Here is a 27,234-nt window from a genome sequence, read left to right as displayed (position 1 = left end):
ATGTTAGGTAACTCTGGGAAATTGTTGACCCTGTGTGCACTGGCTCGGGAAAATGCAAATCTCACGCTGGGGATGTTTAGGGAACCGATTGAAAATACACCTGCCACTCTCCTAATGGTTGTAGTGCAGATCTTGTTGGCATGCAGAGGGTCACAAGGCCAGCTGGCTAGTCCCAGGTGGATCATCTCCCTCCAGCCGTCCCGCTGCGAAGACCCATCAGCCTCTGCTCCGATGTAAATCAGTGACCCAGGCTTCAAAGCCAGGGCACACTATATCACCAGAGCGAACTGCAGACACAGAATAGGCGTGAGGCTTGTGGAAGCATACTACAACTACGGATTTATTAATCATAAATCAGGACAAAGAAACATTCCATCTCTCTCTTTGTATTCTCAGAGAGACAGAAAAGCAAAAGCTATACACACAACAGAAATTCCCAGCATACTGTGCTGGAATGTAAACAGACACGTACCAATCTCATGGCTGCTCCTTAAGGAGGAATGGAAATTATTTATGGAGATCTATGGTGTGAACACATTTGGAGTACTGTACACAGTTCAGTATCTGGGACCTTTCAGTTTGGAGAGAAGACGAGGAAGGAAGGACATGTCAGATAGAATGGAGAAAGAGGATAGAGAAAAGCCCCCCCCCCCCCAATAAAACTAAAACTCATGGAATCCAGTGAAGCATGAAGCAGGAATGGTGGAAGATTTAGGAGAGCGAAAAGAAGGGTCTCCCCCCTTCTCTGCATCCAGCCAGTCCATGATGGCAACAGCAACAATAATATAATTACATCAATAGTATGCATTGCTCTGCTGGCAGGACTCCCTCGGATCATGTCCAGTTGCAAAAGTGCAAGGAGGCTTTCCACCCTCAGGGCCCAGAGGGGGATCCTGTCTTGGGGCAGCTGGTGGAATTAGAGGAAGCTGACCCTTAGCACTCTGGGTTTGGGACCTACCGGAACCTCCTTCCACATTATACTCATCCATATTGCTTCTCGCTTGCGTCATTTTGGGGATAGCATTCTACACACACTTGCGTCACCATGTGCCCCTCCCAACATTGCTCTGAGATGCTCTGGTACGGCCCCTTCTTCCCTGTGCCCCCTTCCCTCCTCATGCAAGACGTGCAGCTGGGAACAGAGCCTTTCCTGGTTATGCCAGGGAATGCCCCTTATATTTCTCCTGCCACCAAATATATCTATACATATTATATCTGACATAATGCATCTATAAATCAAAAGAATAGATCAGGGTTTCAAGATTACCTTCGGCATATAAGTAGGTGCTTTCAATCTTTCTGTGTCTTCATGGTTCCACTATTGCAACTATAACAATGGGAGTTATGCTGCTGTTCCTATAATATTAGTCTAACTCTGCTTCCAAAGCAACACCACCAGTCTCAGCTCCACTTTGAGCAACTCTCCATTCCCAGATACAAACATTTCCAGCTCCCTCCACCAAACACCAACACCAGCTCACTCCTCATTCAGAAGCAACACTACAGATTCACATTAAATATTATATTCTACTTACTATTGTGAAATGTTACCTTCATTATTTAAATACATGTCTAGACAACATTACATGCAAACAACAAAAGCTCACATACGCTGCATGCGTTTAAGATTGATTTCCTGTTATTGATGTGAACGAAAGTATATAAACTTATATAAGGACACTTATGAGAAGAAGTGGAAGGAAATAAAAAAAGAATTAGAGACTTGGGGAAAATTGAATTTGTCCCTGTGGGGGAGAATATCCACAGTTAAAATGATGGTATTGCCAAAGATGATTTTTATGTTCCAAACAATACCTATAATTAGAGGCGTAAAGTGTTTTAAGGATTGGCAGAAAGACCTTGCCAAGTTTATTTGGCAAGGGGAAAAAACACGCATAAAATTTAAGCTACTAACAGAGTTGAAGGAGAAAGGAGGCTTCGCGGTCCCTGAGCTTAAACTGTACCTTGAGGCAGTGTGCTGGACATGGATTAAGGAATGGATATTAATTAAAAACATGGAAGTCCTAGATCTGGAGGGATGGGATATTGTGTACGGGTGGCATGGCTACATAGGCTATAACAAGGTTAAATCTCACAAAGGATTTTTAAATCATATGGTGAGAAGGGCATTATATGAAGTATGGGAGAGGAGTAAAAAATCAGTAGTAACCAAAACACCATGGTGGCTGTCACCAATGGAATCTGTTTCGGTCCACAGGCTGAATATGAACAGCGATTAGCTAACATATAAGGATTTAGTAGAGGAAACAAGTAGTGTTCCGAAAATAAAGGACCTAGGCAAATTGAAACAGAAGGGAATAACCTGGCTGGAGTATTATCAATTAAAAGCCGCCCTTGAAAAGGATAAAAGAACCAAAGGATTTGACAAAAAAATATCCTATCTAGAGAAGGATATTTTATATAATAATCAAAAGACACTTTCTAAAATGTACAAACTACTTTTGAATTGGCAAAGAAAGGAGGAAGATATCAAAGAAATTACAGTGAAATGGGAGAGGGACCTGGGACATACGATCAAACCCAATATTTGGAACAAATTATGGACTAAAAATATAAAATTCACGGCTTGTCTCCTTATAAGGGAAAATCTTATGGAAATGTACTATAGGTGGTACCTGACCCCTGTAAAACTTGCAAAAATAAATAAATCAAACAATAACAAGTGCTGGCAATGTAAGGAACAGATAGGAACATACTACCATATGTGGTGGTCCTGTCTAGAGATACAAAGATTTTGGAACATGATTTATGAAGAGATAAAGAGATTGATAAAAACTACGTTTAGCACGAAACCGGAAGAATTTTTACTAGGAATGGTTTCAGATACTATTTCAGATACACTTCCCAAAACTAGGCTATTTACCGTATTTTTCACCCTATAGGACGCACCGTCCCATAAGGCGCACCTAGTTTTTTTGGGGGGAAATAAAGGGGGGGAAATTATTTCCCCCCCAGGCGTGGGGCTGGGTCGGGGGAGGCCCAGGCTTCCCCCGACCCCAGCCCCCAAACAGGCAGCTCTCTGCAAGCCGTGGGAGCCCAGCGCTGGCTCCCGCTGCTTGCGGGGAGGTCCGCGAAGCCTGGATGCGCTGATCTCAGCGCGCGCAGGCTTCGGCATGCCGGCAACTCTCCGCAAGCAGCAGGAGCGCTCCCACTGCTTGCGGAGAGGTCCGCGAAGCCTGGAGAGCAAGAGGGGTCGGTGCGCAAAAAAAAGCCTGTATTCGCCCCATAGGACACACACACATTTCCCCTGCATTTTTTCTTTTTTCTTTTCTTTTATCTTTCCTATAGTTGCTTATGTTCTGTGTCATGTACTTCAATACTTTTTGTACTTTTTTTTCATTACTCTTAAGAAATTTTCCTTTGTAATTTTTGGCTGTTTATATTTATATGTACCTGTTTAAGCAAAATAAAACCTATAAAAAAGAAAGAAAGTGTTAACTTAGAGAAAAACAGGTCCTACACTCTAAAAAGTGTTGCATAATAACCAAAGCAGGATGAACACTCCTTCTGTCTAAATCCTTTCTCTTCTTTGAGTTAATTGATGGCCTGAAGGTGTTTCCACTATTACAGCTCTTACCCCTCGGAGTCTTTTGATGGCTTGTAAGACTTCCACTACAACTGAACCTCTTTCCACACTCCATACATTTAAATGGTTTCTCCCCTGTGAGTCCGTTGATGTCTTCTAAGGTGTCCACTATCAGTGAAGGTCTTTCAATCCTCCATACATTTAAATGATTTCTCCCCTGTGTGCGTCCGTTGATGTCTTCTAAGGTCTCCACTCTGACTGAAGCTCTTTCCACATTCCATGCATTTAAATGTGAGCCGGTTGATGTAGTGTTAGTCTTCCACTGTCGGTGAAGATCTTTCCACACTCCGTGCATTTAAATGGTTTCTCGCCTGTGTGACTCCGTTGATGTCTTCTAAGGTCTCCACTCTGAATGAAGCTTTTTCCACACTCCATGCATTTAAATGGTTTCTCCCCCGTGTGAGTCCGTTGATGAACTCTAAGGTCTCCACTTTGACTGAAGCTCTTTCCACACTCCATGCATTTAAATGGTTTCTCCCCTGTGTGAGTCCGTTGATGAACTCTAAGTTGTCCACTTTGACTGAAGCTCTTTCCACACTCCATACATTTAAATGGTTTCTCCCCCGTGTGAGTCCGTAGATGAATTCTAAGGCTTTTGCTAGTAGTGAAGCTCTTTCCACACTCCATGCAACTAAATGGTTTCTCCCCCGTGTGAGTCCGTAGATAAATTCTAAGGCTTCTGCTACTAATGAAGCTCTTTCTACACTCCATGAAATTAAATGATTTCTCCCCCGTGTGAGTCCGTAGATGAATTCTAAGGTTTCCACTCTGACTGTAGCTCTTTCCACACTCCATACATTTAAATGGTGTCTCCCCTGTGTGAGTCCGTTGATGAATTCTAAGGCTTCCGCTAGTAGTGAAGCTCTTTCCACATTCCATGCATTTAAATGGTTTCTCCCCCGTGTGAGTCCGTTGATGAACTCTAAGGTCTCCACTTTGACTGAAGCTCTTTCCACACTCCATACATTTAAATGGTTTCTCCCCCGTGTGAGTCCGTTGATGAATTCTAAGGCTTCTGCTAGTACTGAAGCTCTTTCCACACTCCATGCAATTAAATGGTTTCTCCCCCGTGTGAGTCCGTAGATGAATTCTAAGGCTTCCACTAGTAGTGAAGCTCTTTCCACATTCCATGCATTTAAATGGTTTCTCCCCCGTGTGAGTCCGTTGATGAACTCTAAGGTCTCCACTTTGACTGAAGCTCTTTCCACACTCCATGCATTTAAATGGTTTCTCCCCCGTGTGAGTCCGTAGATGAATTCTAAGGCTTTTGCTAGTAGTGAAGCTCTTTCCACACTCCATGCAATTAAATGGTTTCTCCCCCGTGTGAGTCCGTAGATGAATTCTAAGGCTTCCGCTAGTAGTGAAGCTCTTTCCACACTCCATGCAATTAAATCGTTTCTCCCCTGAGTGAGACCACTGATGTTTTCTAAGGTTTCCACTGTCAGTGAAGCTCCTTCCACACTCCATACTTTCAAATTGTTTATGTTCTCTGTTTTCACACTCCATGTATTTAAATGGTTTCTTTGTTATTCCCATTGGACATGGCCCAACAGAATTCTGACTGCCTTCTCCATTGTCTTCTTTCAATGGGGTGGGGAGAAAATCCTATTTGTTTTCTAGGAAGAGAACAAAGGAATATTACACACATCAATTAACACCTGCTCTTATTTTAACGTCTTGTACAATCTCTCCTGTCTTCCATATGTTCCAAATGTTTAGGAAAGGCAAATGAAATAATTTAAAATAATGGTCATTGCATCATCAGCCTTTTATAACCCTTAATTATTGCTAATGAAGCAGCATTATCTTAGAATACGGTTGAACTGTGGGGTTTACGTTTTATAAAAAGTGGTTTCTCACAGGAACGGGAGCTGCTCTATGTTCCATGAACCTGGCCAAGATTCATCAGGGTCCTAAATTCATCATGAAGTTCTTCATCTGCTGCACTATAATCCTCTACCCCTTGGGCCACATTTTGTCCCCTTCGACCTCTAGATCTTTATTCCAGTGTTTCCCAAACGTTTTTGGGCAACGGCACACCTGTTTACCGGAAAAAAATCTCGCGGCACACCACCATTAAAGCCCCGCCCCGTGACGTCAGCGCGCAGCGTCATGCCGGGACGCACAAAAGTGAAAGTTTTTTCCCTTCCCCTTGCCGGGGTGGGAGGAGGCAGCAGAGCGAGGGACTAAGGGACGGCGGCAGCTGAGGCGGCGGCGGCTGTTGTGGTGGTGGCGGCGATAGCGGGTGGAGGAGGAGCCGTCGCCGGGAGTTGCTGCTGCTGCTGTTGCTGCTGCTGCCCGGACATGCCGGCCTCCTCCTCCTCCTCTGTCTCGCGCTCCTCCCTTTTGCGCGCGCTGCCCCGCCGCTCGGCACCAGCACCGCGGAGCCGCCCCCGGCTCGACGCGGATCCTCGCCGCCGCCGCCTCTCGCCGCCCGACTCGCCCGCCTCCCTCCCACGGCACACCAGCCGGTGTCTCACGGCACACTAGTGTGCCGCGGAACACCGGTTGGGAAACACTGCTTTATTCATCCCCTGCACAGTCCCTTGGCCTAAGGAGGTGCATAGTGACCATTTTGGGAATAACTGGGAATTATTTATTAAATTTGTATACGTCTCTTCATATGAAGATCACAAGATAAAAAGCCAAGGGCTTCTGGATATTGTAGCTCTGCTCCAACTGGGAATTATTAAATTTGTATACCTCTCTTCAACTGAAGATCACGATAAAAATATGTGACACTGAAAAAGGTGAGTATTAAAGTTGAATAACACTGATTGTGGGAAAGAAAAGAAAGGAGATGAAATCAGTGGTGTGTCCACCTGAATGTAATAATAATAACAACAACAACAACAACAATAATAATAATAATAGGATTTATAATTTCCCAAAGGGCACATCTTGAACATCATCTCTTTATGCTTTTTCTATTGACTTTTGTGGATATAATGTGTAACAGGAGCTAAATGTTAATTATCTTATTTTTTATAAGCATTTTCTTTCAATTACTATTTTTTGACTACCTAATGTGAGTTCTTATACTTTTTAAAGTTTTTCCAAACTTCTGGCCCATGGGCCTTAGGGTGCCTATGCCTGGGATAGAGGGTTAAATCAGGGCAGGCCAAATGGGACTCAGCTCCGTCCCCTCCTTGCCCCTCCCTGCACCTCCTGCCTGAGGGGGCTGCCTCAGTCTCCCTCACGGTGGAGGGAGGACAGCCTTCTCGCTGCCTTCCAAAATAGTCATACCTCGGGTTACAGATGCTTCGAGTTGTGCGTTTCCGGGCTGCGGGTTATTTCCGGGTTTCAGCACTCGCACATGTGCAGAACCACTAAATCACGCTTTGTGCGTGTGCAGAATCACCAAATCGCAACCCACACATGCGCAGACGCAGCGCTGTAGGTTGTGAATGTGCCTCCCGCACCGATCACGTTCACAACCTGAGCATCCACTGCACAGGAAAGATGATACAGAAGACCTTGGAGTCTCACCGTGGAACACAACAACAACAACAACGATTGGTTATACGTCAGTTTGGGCTGCCCTGGGCGGTGGCGTAGGGTGTCCCCGTTACAACAGCCCTGCAAAATAGACCGGAGTTGCTGCACGCTTTTGGGACTTGGAAGAGTAACTTACGGCAACCCTAAAGGGCAGTCCAGTGTCATCCTTATGGGGGCCTCTTTTAAATAGGGGCTTATGTTTGAACTTGGGCTTTGCTAAGGTTACGGAATTGGCAGGGGGGGCACTTGGGGGAGAGGAGATTTCTTTGGCCGTCTCCCCCTTCCTTGCTTGCCCCTTCTGCGTTCCCATGGCAAGTCCAGCCGAATTCGACTATGGCGTGTGCTGCATATCTCCGCCTTCAGACGGAGGGAGCCAGGCAACTTTCCGGGTCGTGTGCCCAACTTTTCATGAGCTGATATTAAATCCCAAAAGAACTACAGCTGCTTGTTACAAAGGGAGGGGGGCGATTCCGGTAGGTTAATGATATTAACTCTTTCCATGCTCATTTCTGATGTTCAGAAGCAGGTGACCCTTTCCTAGGCCTTCCTAATGACATTCTCAGTCTGACATACAGTATTTACAAAGAAACACAAAAAACCCTTTACATAACTCCCTTTCTAAAATACACTGAGACCATCTTATAACATATCCCTGCTATAACACACAAGTTCTAATTAAATCCTAATATTTACTATGCCTAAACATTGAGCACCACAGACTAATAATAATAATAATAATAATAATAATAATAATAATAATAATAATTACTATTAATTATACCCTGCCCATATAGCTGAGTTTCCCCAGCCACTCTGGGCGGCTCCCAACCGAGTGTTAAAAACAATACAGCAATAAATATTAACAACTTCTCTAAACAGGGCTGACTTCAGATGTCTTTTAAAAATGGGATAGCTGCTTAATTCCTTGACATCTGATGGGAGGGCATTCCACAGGGCAAGCGCCACTACCCAGAAGGCCTTCTGTCTGGTTTCATGTAACCTCACTTCTAGCAATGAGGGAACTGCAAGAAGGCCCTCGGCGCTGGATCTGTGTCCAGGTTGAACGATGGGAGTGGAGACGCTCCTTCAGGTATACAGGACTGAGGCCGTTTAGGGCTTGAAAGGTCAGCACCGACACTTTGAATTGTGCTCAGAAATGTCCTCAAATATTCCTCTGCAGTAAAGGAGGCAAATGGAAGCCTTCTCATTGTCTTTGTGTTTACAAATACTGCCTTAAAGAGGGATGAACAGGGTGAGCCTGTGACCTGGATTAAGGAACTAAAGTATTTACCATCACAAAAGAATGGCCAGGCTGCCTAGGTAATGCAGTTAGTGACCATTAACAGGTATCCTTGAGGACAGGTTTTCTGCTGTAGACCGCCTCCTGTGATGTATTCCTGCTGTAGACGGTCTCCTTCTGTATGATATTTGGGGGGGTGGTCTTGGGTGGGCAATTTCAAAAGACTATTTAAGGCCTTGCACACCTCCCTCCTGGTTGTGGTGAGGGGGGGACACTGTTGCAATAAAGATCAGGCTACTAGCCGCTTTGCTTCGCCATATACTCTGGTTGGCCTCTGTTATTTTCTCCTACCTACCGTATTTTTCGCTCCATAAGGCACACCTGATCATAAGGCGCACCTAGTTTCTAGAGGGGGAATTCAAGAAGAAAAATATTATTTAAAGGGAGCGCTGAGCAGAGCTCCCCGGTGCCCTGCGGAGGCATTGCGCCACTAAGGCAGAAGCTAAAACAGCTAGAGGGAGCGCTGCGCAGCGCTCTCTCTAGCTGTTCTGGCTTCTGGGGTAGCCTGCGAAGCCTCCGCAGGGCAGCAACGAGCCTTCATCCCGGGCTTCCCCCGCCAGCCCCGACAAGCTCTGGGAGTATTCCCCACCTCCCGCAAAAGCCCACAGGAGCTGCGCACCCTTTAAGGAGCGCACGGCTCCTGCGAGCTTTTTTACGAGGTGGGAGAAGGGACTGACGCAGCCAGTCAGTCCCTTCTCCCTCCTCAGGGAAAAGTCCCCAAGAGCGGCGTGCTTTTTAAAGGGCGCGCGGCTTCTGCGGGAGGTGGGGTAATTCTGTAAGATTATTTGGGGAAGTTTTTCTAATGAGAAGATATTGTCACAGATGCTCGTTTTTGCCATTCTCAAAAGTGTGAATTTGTGTCTGCAGAGATAACATGCCTTTTCTTCACAGGAAAAATGTTATAAAATAAACATACAGAGTTGAGGGGAAACCTTAATCCCATTGTTCCTTTGCAGATTTATAGACACAGAATCAACCCCTTAGATGCTGAGTTCTAAGAGGTTCAATGAACAGATGGTTTGCAGTGGAAGAGATCTGCACAAGTAGCTAAGTGTGAAGCAGTAAAAATAAAAGTGCAACCTTGTGAGCAGAATACTCCACACATCTTGGGGTCTTTGTGTAATAATTGTGCAAGTCAGACTTGAGGCAAGCGCTGAAGGCTCTTCAGGGCTGGCAACCTCTTCCCAATCCCATTGGGTTCCAACAGCCGCACTAACACTTAACTGTACAGAATAGGCACCTGAATGCAGAAGCCAATCCAAAGGGGTGGCTGGTAGTGGAGGTGGTGAAATCCACAAGTTCCGAGTTTTCCATGTGTGCTAAAACTCAGTCTGCTTGGTTGTTTTTTTATTAAAAAAATATTTTTACCAACATGCTATAATATTATTGTTTTAGTTAAATAAATTGCTTAAGTTGTTATTAAGGAAATGATTATTTTTCTCCTTCCAATAAATTACAGCAGAAATGTTGTCCAAATATAGACAGTAAACTTATTAAACCTCAGAATGATTTCATAATTATCTGTCTATGTATTTCTAATAGTGTAACCAAGTCAGAAATTTTTGATTTAAATAGAATCATACTGACTAGTGATTTATTGTAAATTGTGATTGAAATCAATTTGATTTATATCAAATTCACCCTGCTTGCAATCTACCACGACGTCTGAAATAAGGCTGGAAGTATACAGAGGCGAACAGGACAATGTCCTGGCAGCTGCTACTACTTAGGGGTCTAAAATGGATAAATGACAATATTATCAATCCTCACACACTCAGTTTCATCAGCAGGCAAGCCAAGATGCATCCTAGCAGGACTTTTGGGTTTGGGCTAGGCTATAATTGGTGGTATTCAGGACAATCCAAAGTATGGAGATAAGTCCTAGCGAATACAGATGATCTGGGACAGCCAACACCCTCAGCAGGGAAGCTGGGTGATGGGGGTGGGGGTCAGTGGTGCTGGAAGGGGAGGGGTCTCTGTCGAGGCTCCTCCCCTTCCTTTAACCCTTCCATGGACTCCCTCTCTCCGTTTCCCCACCCAAAAGGGACCCAGCCAGGCGCCCCACAACCCCAGGGATTCCTGCCGGGGGAAGCCGGGAGAATGGGGGGCCTCAGCTCCACCCCCAGCCCTGCTGGGGGCGTCCAGGGGGGGGGGGCAGGGCAGCTGAGCATCTCTCGGCCCCCAGGAAAGAGAAAGGGGAGTCTGGCGGTGCTGCTGCCCAGGAGATCTTGCCAGGTGTAGATCCCTGCAGGTGTTGGGTCCCCCCTTCCCACCTGGGTCGGGGCCTGGATCGGGGCCCCTGTCGACGGGCCCCAGGGAGGGCGCTTTCCTTACGGGGGGGTCTCCCCTTATCCCCCCCTTCCCTATTCCCCCCTCCTCTCCCTCCCTCTTTACCTCTTGGTCCTCCGCCTCCCTGGCTCCGGATTAGTCCGCTTTCCTTGTCTGCAATAGAAAGGGCGGCGGCGACGGGGGGGGGCCTCTTCAGCGACGCCCCTCCTCCTCCTTTCCCTGTCTGGCCACTTCCGGCGCGTTTGGCAGCGCCACTTCCGGCTCCTTTTCCGACGCGCTTGCCCCTAGAGCTACGTCGGCAGAGCAGCCCCTCCCTGTGTCCGGAGGGGAAGGAGACGGGGCGGCGCTGCCTCTGGCCTCCTGCTCTGGGGGCTCCATGGGGACCCGGCCCCCGCCCCCCAACTGGCGGCAGGGAGGGAGGGGGGGAAGCTGGGCAAGTTGAGGCAGGGGGAGGATCTCCTTCTGGGCCTCCTTCTGCATGCCAAGCACTCAGCCGGGGTCCTTCTGCATGCAGAGCAACGGCTGCATTGCTGAGCTACGCCCCCTAACAGCCAAGCCCAGCTTCAAACACCAGCCCCCCCATTGAAAAAACACCCCCTGGATTGGGAGGCAGTGAGGGATCCAGACAGACAGAGGCGTCCTTGCTCTGGAATTCCCTTGCCAGCAGGGAGACTTCAAAAGCCCCCCCCCCAATGCCTCCCCCTTCCCTCATTTAGGAGGGAGACTTCTCATCTTGTGGTTTGGTCATTTCAAATCCAGTTTTTCTCTCTCTCCCTGCAATTTTAAGCAATTCTGGCTCTTGTGATCCCTGCCGGGTATTAAGTGTTGTTCTAACCTCCCTATTGCAGGTGGAAAGAGGAATGTGGGGCTTGCTTATAATATCTTAGGGTGGCAGGATTAAGATTTGGGACTGGGACTTTCCAATTCAGAGCCCCTCTTTGCATGAGATTTCTTCCAACTATTGGAGCAAAGTATGTCTGAGGTTTATGACAGAAATATTATTATTACGGGTGAATTTAAGGGAGTAGGATCACTGGACTATGACTAAACACTGAGGGAAAGTGTCTCAGAAGAAGGCAAAATACCAAATACTTTTTTGATATGGTTACAACAATGGATCTACTAGATCAGGGGTCAGCAGACTTTTTCAGCAGGGGGCCAGTCCACTGTCCCTCAGACCTTGTTGGGGACCAGACTATATTTTGGGGGAAAATGAGCAATTTTGGCCTGTCTGCAAAGAGGCCTGAAGATGTTTGGCTTTACCTGTCCCAGTTGTCGTCCCAATAGCCCCCGTTGGGCTTCTCCAGCCAGGTGCCAGGGCAGGGCAGGAGGCTGTGTTGGCCGGTGAAGACAGAAGCAGCCGCCCCGGCGGAGCCAAGGACGGAGGCAGGGGAACCGGGGCGTTGCTGGAGCTTTTACCCACCAACTGCTGCTGCTTCCCAACCCGCAAGCGGCAGCTGCGGCCGCTGCATCAAACCGCCTGAACGCCATGGGAGGAATGAAGGAGGGAGGGGGTGACGAAGAAAGCGCATGAGGAAGCGGCACGGAGAAGGGGCACAGAAAAGGAAGGAAGGGCGGACTGAGGGAGAGGGAGGAGGAGCAAGAGGAAAACGCAGCCGCAGCCGGCAGCCAGTGTCACACCCCCTTCCCAGCGCCACCCTTCTGAGGCAGGCAGGCGGGTGAGCTGACTCCCCCCATTGATGGCACCCGGTGTGGGACAAGATTGCTCGTCCCTCAGGAGAAAAGTGCCGCCGGGTGAGGGACAGGGAAAGAACGTGCGTGCTGGCAATCCACGTGGCGATTCCCGGACCGTCCGCAGGCCGGATCTAGAAGGCAATTGCGCCTGATCCGGCCCACAGGCCTTAGTTTGCCAACCCAGATGCTTGGAGATTCAGACCCCCATTAGAACAAGAGTAAACATGTTCTTCTGATTCAAAGGATTCTGCGGGAAGAAGAAACATGATCTGGATATTGAAGGGACTGCCTACAGGATTAAAGACTGTAGAGATCCAGCCAAGAACTGTATCAGATCAAAACTCAACATGGATGACAATGAGGGGTGAAAAGAGTTCATTGCTTAGATGGAGACTAAATAAGGGTTTATTTGAAAAACACTGAATTGCAACATATTCCAATTACGTTAGAGTATCAAAAAATGTTAAAAACATTTGGAAATATAGGGGAGGATGAAACTTTCACTTTTACGAAGGTTTTCAACCATAAAGAGAAAAGTTTTACCTAAGATACTGTTTTTATTCTGAATTACCAATAATAAATAATACAAGCTTCTTTAACAAATGTCAAAGAGATATTTCATGATTACTCTAGCAGAGGGGAAACACCAAAGATACAGTATAAATTTTTGATTGATACTAAAAATAGAGGTGGCTTCGCACTGCTAGATTTTCTACTATGAAGCAGCCTCTTCGTGTTGGTTAAAAAAATGGATATCGTTGGACAACACACTATTGCTGGATACTCAGTGGAATCTCGGTTGTTGAACGCTTCAGAAGTCGAATGTTTGGGGATTTCAAATGCCAACAACCCGGAAGTGAATGCTTCTATTTTTGAAAGCAATTTATAAATAAAATTATATATAGTGGTACCTTAGGATAAGTACTTAATTCGTTCCGGAAGTCCGTTCTTAATCTGAAACTGTTCTTAACCTGAAGCACCACTTTAGCTAATGGGGCCTCCTGCTGCCGCTGCACTGCTGGAGCACAATTTCTGTTCTCATCCTGAAGCAAAGTTCTTAACCTGAAGCACTATTTCTGGGTTACCTGAAGCGTATTGTAATGGTTCTAGGGGTTGCTCGTGCGCAAACCGGTGCCAACACCTGGCTGGGTTGCCTGAGTCAACCTTTTCTGTCCGGACAGCCACTCACCCGTGGCTCTCTCAATCGCTGGCAGAATCCGTCAGTGGGCGTTTCTTAAACTTCTTCCAGCAAAGAAGCTCTTTGACGCCTAGTCTCCTCCTACTCTCCCTGCGTGGAAGCCTTCTGCGCAAGGAGGGCGTAGGCAGCGGAGGACCCTTACTCTCCCCGCTGGTCCCCGGCAAGGAGTCATGGGACCGGCTCGCCGATTTCCCCATCTGCCCCCCTTCTCCACTGGTGCTACGCTGATTCTCTTCCCCAGAAGATGGGCTGCTTCTCCCGATCCCTGGACGCTCTCTGGAATCTCTCTGGAGCTTGCTCTCTCCCTCCAGCACTGATGGCAGTTCCCTGACACGTATGTAACCTGAAGCATATGTAACCCGAGGTACCACTGTATTAATAAAATTATCTATATATAAAGCAATCGAAACACTTCCCACACTCCTTCCATTCAATCCATTTATGATTTTCTGTTAGTGGATTGTAGGGTTTCAACTCTTAAAGCTTTTCCTCCTTGCTAGTCCATTGATGTTTTGTAGGAACATCAGGACTGAAGCTCTACGTACACTCCATATACGTAAGTGGTTTTCCCTCTTTGAGTTTGCTGGTGTTTGCCAAGGTTTCCACTTCTATTGAAGCTCTTTCCACACTCCATACATTTATTTGCTTGTCCCCGAGTGAGTCTGTTGATGTCGTCTAAGTTTCCTGTGTATGAATTTAGGGTTCCACTCTGAAAGAAACTCTTTCAACTCTCCATACATTTAAATGGTTTCTTCCGTGTGAGTCTGTTGATGTCTTCTAACATTTCCAACATTGGTGAAGCCCTTTCCACGCTCCTTACATTTAAATGGTTTCTCTCCTGTGTGAGTCCATTTATGTTTTCTAAGTGTTCCACTGCGATTGAAGCTCTTTCCGCACTCAGTGCATTTAAATGGTTTCTCCCCAGTGTGAGTTCGATGATGGGTTCTCAGCTCTCTACTCTCAATAAAACTCTTTCCACATTCCATGCATTTTAATGGTTTTTCCCCTGAGTGAGTCCACTGATGTCTTCTTACTGCACCACTCCGACTGAAGCTCTTTCCACACTCCACGCATTTATATGGTTTTTCCCCTGTGTGAATTCGATGGTGGATTCTAAGTGTTTGACGATCAGTAAAGTTCTTACCGCACTCCATGCAATTAAATGGTTTCTCCCCTGTGTGAATCCTTTTATGTCTTCTTACTGCTCCATTAGAAGTGAAGCTTTTTCCACACTCCATACATTCAAATGGTTTTTCCCCTGTGTGAGTCCGTTGATGGATTCTAAGTGTTCCACTACAAGTGAAGCTTTTTCCACACTCCATACATTCAAATGGTTTTTCCCCTGTGTGAGTTTGATGATGGATACTAAGTGCTGTGCCATCAATAAAACTCCTTCCACATTCCATGCATTTAAATGGTTTCTCCCCTGTGTGAGTCCGTTGATGTTTTCTAAATGTTCCACTATAGGTGAAGCTCTTTCCACAATCCATACATTTATATGGTTTTTCCCCTGTGTGAGTTCGATGATGGATTCTAAGGCTTCGGTTATTAGTGAAGCTCCTACCACACTCCACACATTCAAATGGTTTTTCCCCAGTGTGAGTTTTATGATGAATATTCAGTCCTCTCTTTGTACTGAAACTATTTCCACACTCCAAACATTCAAATGGTTTCTCCCCTGTGTGAATCCGTTGATGGATTCTAAGGTATCCACTCTGACTGAAGCTCTTTACACATTCCATGCATTTGAATGGTTTCTTGCCCGTGTGTGTCTGTTGATGTTTTCTAAATGTTCCACTATCGGTGAAGCTCTTTCCACACTCCATACATTTATAAGGTTTTTCCCCTGTGTGGGTTCGTTGATGGTTTCTAAGGTGTCCAATCTGACTGAAGCTCTTTCCACACTCCTTACATTTATATGGTTTCTCCCCCGTGTGCGTGTGTTTATGTATACGAAGGTTTGAACTCCAACCAAAGCTTTTTCCACACTCCATGCATTTAAATGGTTTCTCTCCTGTGTGAGTCCGTTGATGTTTTCCAAGTGTTCCACTGTCAGTGAAACTCTTCCCACACTCCATACTTTCAAATTGTTTCTCCTCTCTCTTTTCACATTCCATGAATTTATATGGTTTCTTCGTTATTCCTATTGGACATGGCCCTCCAGAATTTTGACTGCCTTCTCCATTGTCTTCTTTCAACAGGGAGGAGTGGGGGGAAAGGAAACCTAGGAAGAGAACAAAGGAATATTACACACATCAATTAGCACCTACTCTTATTTTAACATCTTGTATATTCTCTCCTGTCCTCCATATGTTCCAATTTTTTAGCATAGGCAAAAGAAAAAATGTTAAATAATGGTAATGCATCACCAGCCTTTCATAACCCTTAATTATTGTTAATGAAGCAGCATTATCTTAGAATACGGTTGAACTGTGGGGTTTACGCTTTATAAAAAGTGATTTCTCACAGGAAAGGGTGCTGCTCTATGTTCCATGAACTTGGCCAATATTCATCAGGATCCCTTCGACCTCTAGATCTTTATTCATCACCTGCACATTCCCTTTGGCCTCAGGACGTCCATACTGACCATTTTGGGAGACCCATATATAAGTCTAGTGATGTTACCGGAAAAAATCCGAGGGCTCCCTTGGACAAAAACAAAGACACCAACCAGGATAACTTGGAGCAAAACTGCAGCCTGTAGGCTTGGCCTTTATTGAACTGTTGCAACAGGGTGTTCCCCTCACTTGCAGGAGAGAGGAAAAGACCCAGAAAGATGGTGTGCAAGACCTTATAAAAACTTTTGAAATTCCCCTCCTCTAGGTCAAGCCCACCCCCAGAAACATCATGCATATATTACAGAAAGGAGGGGTTGAGGGAGGAGTTGGTGGTAACCTGAGTGTCTTGTCACCTGGCTGGTTCCTCCTTTCCCCCTGCCCATGAGTCACTTCCAGGAGACAAAGGGGAGTTTGCAGTTTCCTGCCCCCCCCCGGAAGATCTGATCATTGTCCTTTGTTTCAGTCCATGCTGAACCCACTCCCATATGCAAGTTCTTTGTGATCTTGATTGTCTTCTGTCTGGGATCATCAGGGTTGACATAGAAACTGGGCAGGGCTCCTGTGGATGTGCTGGGATGGTGAAGGGATTATGGCTGACCAGAACCAAGCCACCCCCCCGATAGTCCTTGTCATATGGAGTAAAATAAAAATGGAACAGTGCAAATCCGATGTATGGTTGATTTTCTATGAATTTATAACAGAAATGTGGTGTATGTAGTGTGTGAGTGTGTGTGAAGTTTGTACAAACAGAATGATTGGGGTGGGGGGTTCCTGCTACAGTGACAAGGCTTGGTGCTTGTGGTCGGTTGAAGGAGTGCTCAGCTGGAGAATGTTCTTTGGGGTTGGACCTCCATCTCTCAGCCTTGCATTCTTGAATGGAGAGAGCTGGAGATGCAGAAGGAAAGCAGCTGGAGCCTGACTGCTGGGAAGGCCAGACTGAGACACCCACCCCAATTATGATTTATAATAATTATATGCCACCGGGTCTCGCACCCGCCTCCTGACAGTGGCTTATCTTAGCGGAGATTCCCTGTCCAGGCCTCTCTCACTGTTCTTCCTCCTTTGCCGTGGGTGGCCAAGGGCTTCTGGATATTCTAGCTCTGCTCCAACTGGGATTTATTTATTAAAGTGTTATACTTCTCTTCATATGAAGATCAGAAGATAAAAATATGTATGTCACTGAAAAAGGTGAGTATTAAAGGTGAATAACACTGATTGTGGGAAGAAAGATGAAACTAGTGGTGTGTCCAGCTGAATGTAATATAAATAATAATAATAATAATAATAATAATAATAATAATAATAATAATAACCAATCTTCAAATCAGTTTCATATTCCCTGGCTGTATTTCTCTGCCATGATTGTGACTCAGAATCTTAGCCACACTTTTTTCTAGAATATCAACTGGATCTCTTTGTAATGGGAGCCAGACATCCTTGAGGTTTCATCCAGACATTCCTTTAGTGTGGGCAGCAGCAGCAGCGGAGGAAGGAAGGAAGCAATTTGGGGAAAACGATTTCCTTCAGAAGGTCTTCCCCAGCAGCCAGCAGGGTTGATAAACTGCTCAGTGGGGACACCTTGGATTTATAGTGTTAGGGTCTGGATACCAATCACAATCCCTTGGAAATGTCTCAAGAACCCTTAAGATCCAGTTTCACCAACTCCCACGTAACACTGAGTCCTAGAGAAACCTTCTATGCTGAGTTGAGGCATCTCTGGCCCTCCAGATGTGGTTGGACTCAAAGGACCACCTGCCCAAGCAAGGATGGCCCATGGCCAGGGAGGATGGGAGTCTTATCTGGGGGGGACACACTTTCTCCATCTTCCCCCTCCTCTGAAAACGCTTTCATTCCTCCTTCCTCCGTGATCTCCAACATCTTCCTGATACAGTCCCACCAACTGCACACATTCCCAAATCATCCTGCACCACTGACTTCCCGAGGCGGCTGCATTGTGTCTTGGACACTGGCAATGGGAGAGCACCTTCCACTGGACGAGAGGATAGAGGGTTAAATCAGGGCTGGCCGAATGGGACTCCGCTCCCTCCCCTCCTTGCCCCTCCCTGCATCTCCTGCCTGAGGGGGCTGCCTCAGTTTCCCTAGTGGGGGAGCAGGCCCCGAGAACAGCCTTGTCTCTGCCCCCCAAAATACAGGAAACACAACAAAGAAGGCCCTGGAGTGTCACTGTGGAACATAACAACAACAACAACAACAACAACAACAACAACAACTGGTTGTAAGTCACTTTGGGCTGCCCTGAGCAAGAGAAAGCAACTAATAGATTAAATAAATAAATAATTGATTAACCCTTCCATGGACTCCCCAGTCTCCACCCAAAGGGGACCCACCAAGCCAGAATCGTGGCACCCCAGGGATTCCAGCCAGGGGGTTCAAGTCCCATCCCTGGGGGTAGTGGGGGCAGGGGAGTTGAACATCTCTTCTCTGGGCGGCTTCCATCAAAGATGAAAAATACACTAAAATTTCACATATTAAAAACTTCCCTGAACAGGGCTGCCTTAAGATGTCTTCTGAATGTCAGGTAGTTGTTTATCGCTTTGACATCTGATGGGAGGGCGTTCCACAGGGCGGGCGCCACTACCGAGAAGGCCCTCTGCCTGGTTCCCAGTAACTTGGCTTCTCGCAGTGAGGGAACCGCCAGAAGGCCCTCGGAGCTGGACCTCAGTGTCCGGGCAGAACAATGGGCATGGAGACGCTCCTTCAGGTATACTGGACCAAGGCCCTTTAGGGCTTTAAAGGTCAGCACCAACACTCTGAAATGTGCTCGGAAACGTACTGGGAGCCAATGTAGGTCTTTCAAGACCGGTGTTATATGGTCTCGGCGGCCGCTCCCAGTCACCAGTCTAGCTGCCGCATTCTGGATTAGCTGTAGTTTCCGAGTCACCTTCAAAGGTAGCCCCACGTAGAGCGCATTGCAGTAGTCCAAGCGGGAGATAACCAGAGCATGCACCACTCTGGCGAGACAGTCTGCAGGCAGATAGGGTCTCAGCCTATGTACCAGATGGAGCTGATAAACAGCTGCCCTGGACACAGATTTGACCTGTGCCTCCATGGACAGCTGTGAGTCCAAAATGACTCCCAGGCTGCACACCTGGTCCTTCAGGGGCACAGTTACCCCATTCAGGACCAGGGAATCCTCCACACCTGCCCGCCTCCTGTCCCCCAAAAACAGTACTTCTGTCTTGTCAGGATTCAACCTCAATCTGTTAGCCGCCATCCATCCTCCAACCGCCTCCAGACACTCACACAGGACCTTCACCGCCTTCACTGGTTCTGATTTAAAAGAGAGGTAGAGCTGGGTATCATCCGCATACTGATGAACACCCAGCCCAAACCCCCTGATGATCTCTCCCAGCGGCTGCATGTAGATGTTGAAAAGCATGGGGGAGAGGACAGAACCCTGAGGCACCCCACAAGTGAGAGCCCAAGGGTCTGAACACTCATCCCCCACCACCACTTTCTGAACACGGCCCAGGAGGAAGGAGCGGAACCACTGTATGACAGTGCCCCCAGCTCCCAGCCCCTCAAGACGGTCCAGAAGGATGCTATGGTTGATGGTATCAAACGCCGCTGAGAGATCCAGCAGAACTAGGAAACAGCTCTCACCTTTGTCCCTAGCCTGCCAGAGATCATCAACCAGTGCGACCAAGGCAGTTTCAGTCCCATGGTGAGGCCTGAATCCCGACTGGAAGGGATCCAAATGGTCCGCTTCTTCCAGGCGTGCCTGGAGTTGTTCAGCTCAATCACCTTGCCCAGGAATGGAAGATTTGAGACTGGGCGATAGTTGGCCAACATGGCCGCATCTAAAGATGGTTTTTTAATAAGTGGTTTAATAACCGCCTCTTTCAGCGGGTCTGGGAAGGCTCCCTCACGGAGGGAAGCATTCACCACCCCACGAAGCCCATCGCCCAGTCCTTCCCGGCTAGCTTTTATAAGCCAGGATGGGCAAGGATCCAGGAGACAGGTGATTGGCTTCACTCGTCCAAGCAGCCTGTCCACATCCTCGGAGGTAACAGGTTGGAATTGATCCCACTCAACTTGACTAGACAGAACTCTAGCACTCTCCCGCCCCGGCCCTGCTCCCACGGTGGAGTCTACTTCTTCCCGAATCTGAGCGATTTTATCTGCAAAAAGCTTTGCAAAATCATTGCAGGAGATCATGTGGCCCGTACTGGGCCCAGATGTTGCAGGTGGTTCCGCTAAATTGTGAACCACCTGGAAAAGTCTCCTGCTGCTGTTTTCTGCAGATGCAATAGAGGCGGCGAAGACAGCTGAGCATCTTCTTGCGCTGCAAAGGAGCTCTTGCAATGCAAACCCTGCCGGTGCTCCCTCTGCAGAAAGGCCCCCCCCGGCCGCATTTCCCATAGTAAAAGGCAGGAAGGCTGATCTCTTGGGGGGCGTGCAATGCAATCCCTGCGAATGGAGGGGCCCCGATCTTCAGCCGGATTGCATGCATCGGGGCCTCTACTGATAGCGCACAAGACGTGAGTTGTTGTTGGGGGGGGGTCCCTGCCCCCTTTCCCTCCCCGCCCTTCGCCCCCTCCCCCCCGCAGCTCTACCTCTTTGTCCTCTCTGTCCCTCCGCTTCCCTCGCTCGCTCTGCTATTCCCATTTCCTTCCCCGCAAGACAAAGGGCTGGGGGGTCTCCAAGGAGGCGCCCCCTCGGGGGGAGGGGCTCCTTTCTCCTAAACCAGCCCCTCCCCCGCTCGCCGGATCCCCAGAAGGGGGGGAGGGGGAGAAATCCCCCACTTTCCTTTCACCCCCCCAAATCCTGCCCCCCCCTTCCCAGCTGCCCTGTTTGCAGATTCAGGGGGAGGAAAAGCCCCTCCTTCTCCCCCCCCCAATATATAGATATATTTCGCACCTCTTTCCCCTCCTCCTCCTCCTCTGCAGAGCTGCTCCTCTTCCGGGAAGGTGGATCAGGCCCCTCCCCTCCCCCCTTGGCCCCCTCCCTCCCTGCCTCCCTAGGAAGCGGAGCTCACTGGCGGGGGGGGGGGGAGGAATGAGTGGCCCCTCCCTCCCCGAAGACACCAATCCTCCTCCTCCCAAACCAGCTCCGTTTTCCTGATTCTCTCCTGAGAAAGTCCCGGGTTCGATCCCCGGAGGCGGCAGGGAAGGAGACCCCCCCCAACTGGGAAAAAGCCCTCCGGGGCAGGAAGGGGACATCCCCCCTTCATCTTTTAATCCCTTGCCGGGAGAGGCAGGGCGGGGAGGCAGGGGGTCCCCGTTACAACAGCTCCGCAAAGTAGACCGGAGTTGCTTCGCCCTTTTGGGACTCGGAGCAGTAACTTACGACCACCCTAAATGCTGCTCTCCCTCGCCATTATATATATATATATATATATATATATATATATATTTGTTTTCGTAGATTTTCACGGGTACAGGAATGCAGGTTTTGGTGTCCTCGGGTGTCTTCCCGTGTAAAAGTTGGGGTGTCTAGGCGACGTTTCGACGAGGTCTCACTCGTCATCTTCAGGCTGGTGCTTTCGGCTTCTTGTTACTGGAACAGAGCAGGATCTCAGTGTTTGAGTTCCTATAAATACTGTTGAGGGGGTGTGGTGTATAGCCTCCAATGTTCTGGGCAGAGGCTATACACCACACCCCCTCAACAGTATTTATAGGAACTCAAACACTGAGATCCTGCTCTGTTCCAGTAACAAGAAGCCGAAAGCACCAGCCTGAAGATGACGAGTGAGACCTCGTCGAAACGTCGCCTAGACACCCCAACTTTTACACGGGAAGACACCCGAGGACACCAAAACCTGCATTCCTGTACCCGTGAAAATCTACGAAAACAAATATATATATATATATATCCGCTGATTTTGTGTGAGCTGCTCGCAGGACAGCTTTGGTTCAAAGGCAAGATTGAAATGCAAAGGTTTTCCCCCTTCGTAGCAAAGCGCTCTTCCGCCGCCCCTCCTCTCCAGATCCAGGGCTCCCCCCTTCCTCTCCCCCTTGGAAGACAGAGCCAGAGCATCGCCCCCTCTCCTGGGAGTCTCTTCCCCTGCCAAACAGCTCTTGCTGGCAAAGGTTTCGTCAGAATCGCCTTTCTTGCAGCTTGAGGCCATGGGTTCGAGTCCTACCCTACAGCCTAGAACAGAGTTCTCTTTCTTTGTTGCTGCATCACCCTGCGGACTCAGGTTAAGCTAGTGGTCCACCGAGACCCCTGGATCCTTCTCACATGTACTGCTAGTCAGCCAGGTGTCCCCCATCCTCTATTTGTGCAGGTGGGTCTTCCTGCCTAACTGCAGGACCTGACATTTGTCCCTGTTGAAGTTCATTCTGTTACTCATTCTGTCATGCAAGGACGTGACCCAGCGGAGCTGCTATTCCTGTTACAGGAAATCTCAGGGGAGCATCAATAGCGCAAGTTGCACTCCTCCCGAGTGGTGGATCTATGGCTGGGCAGGATCTGTCCCGCCTCAGACTGCAGGGGAGGCAGCTGGCAGGATGGACTGCTCCCCAGTGCCCTCCTTCTCCCAAGGGAGGAGGGTCCTGGCTGGACATCTCCTCCCCCCTGACTTGGTCTGCTTCCCCAAGTGGTGGAATCCATGTGTCCCAGAAAAGAGGGTCTTCCTTGCAGGCTGAAGTGGTGCAGTCCAGATACAGGCTAAACCCCAGGGGGTGTGGAGGAGGCAGAGACCTTGGGCCTCTCCCTCCCTTCCCCACCCCTTTGAGAGCACACCAGGCCTCACTTGTGAAGGATGGGTTCAGCCATTCCTGGAAAGAGCCCTGAAAACTGGCCACGCCAGGTCCACGTGCCCCTATGACCTTCAAAGGAAGCTTCCTCGTGGCTGCCTCAATGCTCAGAGGTGGCTCCTGCCTCCAGGCAGCTTGTGGATTTGTAGAAAGTTGACCCTTAAGTCTGGGACCTGCACACTATAGACATCCACAGGATTTCTCCCCTAGGTGTGTTATCTTGGGGATAATGTGATAGGAGCTTCCAGTGAAGCATTTAACACACACTTAGGCCACCTCCCCGTTGCATTGAGGTCTCTCTGGCACTGCCCACTCTCTGCTCTGCCACCTTCCCCCTTCATGCAAGATTCGCAGCTAGGAGGCCAGTCCTTCCTGTCTGGCCAGATTGGAAGGTGAGTGAAGGGAAGCCTTTGTTGGGAAACGCTCTGGCCTACCTGCAGCCCCCCTTCCGGATCTCCCTCCGAGCGAGCGTCCTCCGGTGAGCATAGCTCTGGAAAAGGCATCCCCTTCTCCAGCGACATAAACCATCTTGATTTGTGCACACTAGCCTTTTGGCTTAACACAGCAGAAGAAAGAAGCATCCTAGTTCTAAACTACTATTTATTTACATAACATTTACATACATATGCATAATGGCATCCATTCTCATCAGCTCCAACAACAAAACAGAACGACATAAAAGTGAAAGTAGTTTCACAGTCTCACACCGGAAGTCTCACGCTCCACTCAGACAGCCGTGTGAAATATATAACAAACATAAAATCAGCACTGGGGAGCATGAAATCCTAACAGCCTTTGTTCTTTCTCTATACATGCACTACATTGTTTTATGATGTGGCAATCCTTCACTCAAGAAAGAAAAATAATTCCTAATGGAATATAATTATTAATGGATGTTAATTAGTAATGGAAAGCTGGAAGTCAGCCCTAGCTGTGGTTTAGTCGTTTAGTCGTGTCCGCCTCTTCGTGACCCCCTGGACCAGAGCACGCCAGGCACTCCCGTCTTCCACTGCCTCCCGCACTTTAGTCAAACTCATGCTGGTAGCTTCGAGAACATTGTCCAATTATGGTGCTGGAGTTTAATTCAAAAGCATCAATTCTTCAGCAATCAACCTTCTTTACAGTCCACCTCTCACTTCCATACATCACTACTGGGAAAAGGCAAAATGCCAATGAAAGATGGCAGAGTCGATGGCACAGCAAGAATCAAGTTCTCGGAGTGGGGTTGGGGTGGGGAATACAGTGGTGCCTCGCAAGACGAAATTAATTCGTTCCACGAGTTTTTTCTTCTTGCGAGTTTTTCGTCTTGCGAAGCACGGTTTCCCATAGGAATGCACTGAAAATCAATTAATGCGTTCCTATGGAAACCGCCTTCAGACCAGGTCCGGGGACAGTCTGTCCCCGGACCTCTTCTGAAGGCAGGCCGGGGGGGAACGGCAAGCTCCGGGGACAGAGGTCAAGGGGCAGCGCTCCTTCGCCTCTTTCCTCGAACCTCTTCTGTAGGCAGGCGGGGGGAGAAGGGCTTTTCTTCCCACCGCCAGCCTTCAGAAGGCTGTTCTGAAGGCTGGCGGTAGGAAGAAAAGCCCTTCTCCCCCCACCAGACTTCAAAAGAGCTGCGGGAAGTCCGGCGGGGGTCCAAGGGATTCCCTCACTGCCGCCTGCGTTTAAAAGGACTCTGGGGAAAGCAGCGAAGCGCGCTGCTTTCCCCGAGCGCTTCTAAAGGTGGGCGGCGGTGAGGGAATCCCTTGGACCCCCGCCGGACTTCCCGAAGCTCTTTTGAAGTCCGGCGGGGGTCCAAGGGATTCCCTCCCAGCCGCCCGCGTTTAAAAGCACTCCGGGGAAAGCAACAAAGCACGCCGCGCTTTGCTGCTTTCCCCGGAGTGCTTTTAAAGGCGGGGGGTGGGAGGGAATCCCAAGGACCCCCGCCGGACTTCCCAATGCTCGGGGAAAGCAGCGCGCTTCGCTGCTTTCCCCAGAGTGCTTTTAAACGCCGGCGGCGGTGACCATGCCCCGCCCCGTCCCCGCCGCCCGGCATCGGGGCATGGTCCCGATGGCGGGCGGCGGGGGGAGGCGTTCCCGCCCGCCGCCCGGCATCGGGGCATGGTCCCGGTGGCGGGTGGCGGGGGGAGGCATTCCCGCCCGCCGCCCGGCATCGGGGCATCGTTCCAAAGCCCGGCGGCGGCGGGAGGTGTCCCCGCCCCGCCGCCAGGCTTCGGAGGGGGTCCGAGGACAGCGGGGAAGACGCGCTGCGCTTCCCCGCTGTCCCGGAGATTTCCCTATGGGCTGTCGTCTTGCGAAGCAAGCCCATAGGGAAATTCGTTTTGCGAAGCGCCTCCAAAACGGAAAACCCTTTCGTCTAGCGGGTTTTCCGTCTTGCGAGGCGTTCGTCTTGCGAGGTACCACTGTACAGGAAATATTGGATTACAACAGGAAGGGAAACACCAACCTTAAAATATATTCCACACAGAAAGTTACAAGATATAAACCCCTCTGGCAAATTGAAAGAGATGGAATAGCTAAATACGAACCAAGTCGCTACATCAGTGGCTGCCAAGATAAAGTGGCTGCCAAGATTAATAAAAAATACATTGGGTATACAATATTCAATAATATACATATTCAATAATAACATATTCAGCTCAACCATATGTACAATTCTATATACAGTGGTGCCTCGCAAGACGAAAAGTCTCTTCCGCGAGTCTCTTCGTCTTGCGGTTTTTTCGTCTTGCGAAGCAAGCCCATTGACGGCTTAGCGGATTAGCGCTATTAGTGGCTTAGCAGCTTTTAGTGGCTTAGCGGATAAGCTGCTTAGAAAAAGGGGGGGGAGGAAAAAACCCCTGCAGGAACTCACAATACATTTTTCGTTTGCGAAGCAAGCCCATAGGAAATTCGTCTAGCGAGTTTTATAATAATAATAAATAATAATAAATTTTATTTATATCCCGCCCTCCCCAGCCGAAGCCGGGCTCAGGGCGGCTAACAACACTAAAACAGTGCAACGTTATAAAAGCATTATAAAAATTAATTAAAATACAAATTGATGGCAACCATAAACTAAAGTTTTGTAAAGATTGCCAAAGGAGGGAGTCAGGCTGCGCCCTGACCAAAGGCCTGGTGGAACAGCTCTGTCTTACAGGCCCTGCAAAAAGATGTCAAGTCCTGTAGGGCCCTTGTCTCTTGCGACAGAGCGTTCCACCAGGTTGGAGCCGCAGCCGAAAAAGCTCTGGCTCTAGTTGAGGCCAGCCTAACCTCTCTGTGGCCTGGGACCTTCAAGATGTTTTTATTTGAAGACCGTAAGTTCCTCTGTGGGGCATACCAGGAGAGGCGGTCCCATAGGTACGAGGGTCCTAGGCCGTATAGGGCTTTGAAGGTTAAAACCAGCACCTTAAACCTGATCCTGTACTCCACCGGGAGCCAGTGCAGCTGGTATAGCACCGGATGAATGTGATCTCGCAGCGAAGACCTCGTAAGGAGTCTCGCTGTGGCATTCTGCACCCGCTGGAGTTTCTGGGTCAGTCTCAAGGGCAGGGTTTTCCGTCTTGCGAGGCATTCGTCTTGCGGGGCACCACTGTACCTTAACGCTCCTCCCTCCACAAGGTTTATTTAACTTTAAACATTTTAATTGCCTCAAATTGTTCAAACCTACCCAAATAATTCAGTATCTTCTCAAACCAATCCTCCTCTTTCTCACTGAGCTTAAGCCCTTTCAGTCTATGTATAAGATGAATGAATGAATAGACTTTATTTGTGTAGCCGACAGGCCATAGCATCAAAATGTACAAGATGCTTTTCGTCTTTTTGTGTCTTTGTTGTTCCATCAATGGGAGTTATGATGCTGTTCCTATAATGCTAATCCCACCAACCCTGCTCCCAAACTACCACCACAACTCCTAACACCAACATTTCCAACTCTCTCCACCAAGGCCCCAAAATCAGCTGGCTCTCAGCCCATCATCACTCACCCCAGCACTCCAGATTCTCCCCCTCCCTATCTAACATTATATTACATCTGCTATTATACTTGTGAGACATGACCTTCATTTCTTTAAAGACCTGTCTATACAACTTTATATACAAATACCAGAACTTCACATGCACTCCATGCATTTAAGACTGATTTCCCATTATCTGAGTTCATTGATGGGAAGGAAAGTGAACTCTGAGAGAAATACGTCAAACACTCCATACATCTAAATGCTTTCTTCTCCCCTTTGAGAATCTGTAGAGGTTTCTTAAGCATCCCATTCTAACTGATGCACCGCTCTGGGACTTCCAGGTTGTCACATCGGAGTTCAGTCGCCTGCCATGCACCCTCCGCAGCAGATCAGGTCCTGTGGTAAACTGGTCCCCAACCATTAGCCCCT

At 48.4% G+C, this 27,234-nt stretch overlaps 6 protein-coding genes across 10 annotated transcripts in view; 2 read left to right on the top strand and 4 right to left on the bottom strand.

Annotated features, from left to right (window-relative positions):
• The window catches only part of LOC310701685 (uncharacterized protein), a 73,951-nt gene extending 70,115 nt beyond the window's left edge, over positions 1–3,836 (bottom strand). The window contains exon 1 of the mRNA XM_083492955.1: positions 3,599–3,836. Within this exon, the coding sequence (XP_083349081.1) occupies positions 3,599–3,662 (64 nt within the window). The 5' untranslated portion in view covers positions 3,663–3,836. The remainder of the gene's footprint in view (positions 1–3,598) is intronic.
• LOC310701406 (uncharacterized protein) overlaps positions 1–5,714 on the bottom strand; it is a 54,118-nt gene extending 48,404 nt beyond the window's left edge. The window contains exon 1 of the mRNA XM_083492208.1: positions 5,468–5,714. The gene's annotated coding sequence lies outside the window, so the exon portion shown is untranslated. The remainder of the gene's footprint in view (positions 1–5,467) is intronic.
• The window catches only part of LOC310701520 (uncharacterized protein), a 236,561-nt gene that overhangs the window by 128,223 nt on the left and 81,104 nt on the right, over positions 1–27,234 (top strand). The window lies entirely within an intron of this gene.
• Positions 1–27,234, top strand: part of LOC310701885 (uncharacterized protein) — a 211,640-nt gene that overhangs the window by 138,514 nt on the left and 45,892 nt on the right. The gene's annotated exons all lie outside the window — the stretch shown is intronic.
• The window catches only part of LOC310701678 (uncharacterized protein), a 56,426-nt gene continuing 29,510 nt past the window's right edge, over positions 319–27,234 (bottom strand). The window contains exons 1-3 of one of the 4 annotated variants that reach the window (XM_083492936.1): positions 10,800–11,269; positions 8,701–8,750; positions 319–5,223 (exon numbers count right to left, since the gene is read on the bottom strand). In XM_083492936.1, coding sequence (XP_083349062.1) covers positions 3,833–5,143 — 1,311 coding nt within the window. In that variant the 5' untranslated portion in view covers positions 5,144–5,223; positions 8,701–8,750; positions 10,800–11,269 and the 3' untranslated portion in view covers positions 319–3,832. Of the gene's footprint in view, positions 5,224–6,853; positions 7,221–8,700; positions 8,751–10,799; positions 11,270–27,234 lie in introns of those variants that run through there. The other 3 variants (XM_083492935.1, XM_083492937.1, XM_083492938.1) reach the window with 3 other exon arrangements.
• Positions 12,836–21,119, bottom strand: LOC310701569 (uncharacterized protein). 2 transcript variants are annotated; one of them, XM_083492682.1, is made up of 2 exons: positions 21,027–21,119; positions 12,836–15,811 (listed from the first exon to the last, which is right to left on the bottom strand). In XM_083492682.1, the coding sequence occupies exon 2, from the start codon at positions 15,702–15,704 to the stop codon at positions 14,328–14,330; it is 1,377 nt and encodes a 458-aa protein (XP_083348808.1). In that variant the 5' UTR covers positions 15,705–15,811; positions 21,027–21,119; the 3' UTR covers positions 12,836–14,327. The 2 variants fall into 2 exon arrangements, with proteins under 2 accessions (XP_083348808.1, XP_083348807.1); XM_083492681.1 differs by lacking the exon at positions 21,027–21,119 and adding an exon at positions 20,723–20,981.

Source organism: Podarcis liolepis (assembly GCF_965112155.1).
Source record: "Podarcis liolepis genome assembly, chromosome: 2".
NCBI lineage: Eukaryota > Metazoa > Chordata > Lepidosauria > Squamata > Lacertidae > Podarcis > Podarcis liolepis.
This window is presented reverse-complemented; position numbering and strand designations above follow the sequence as displayed.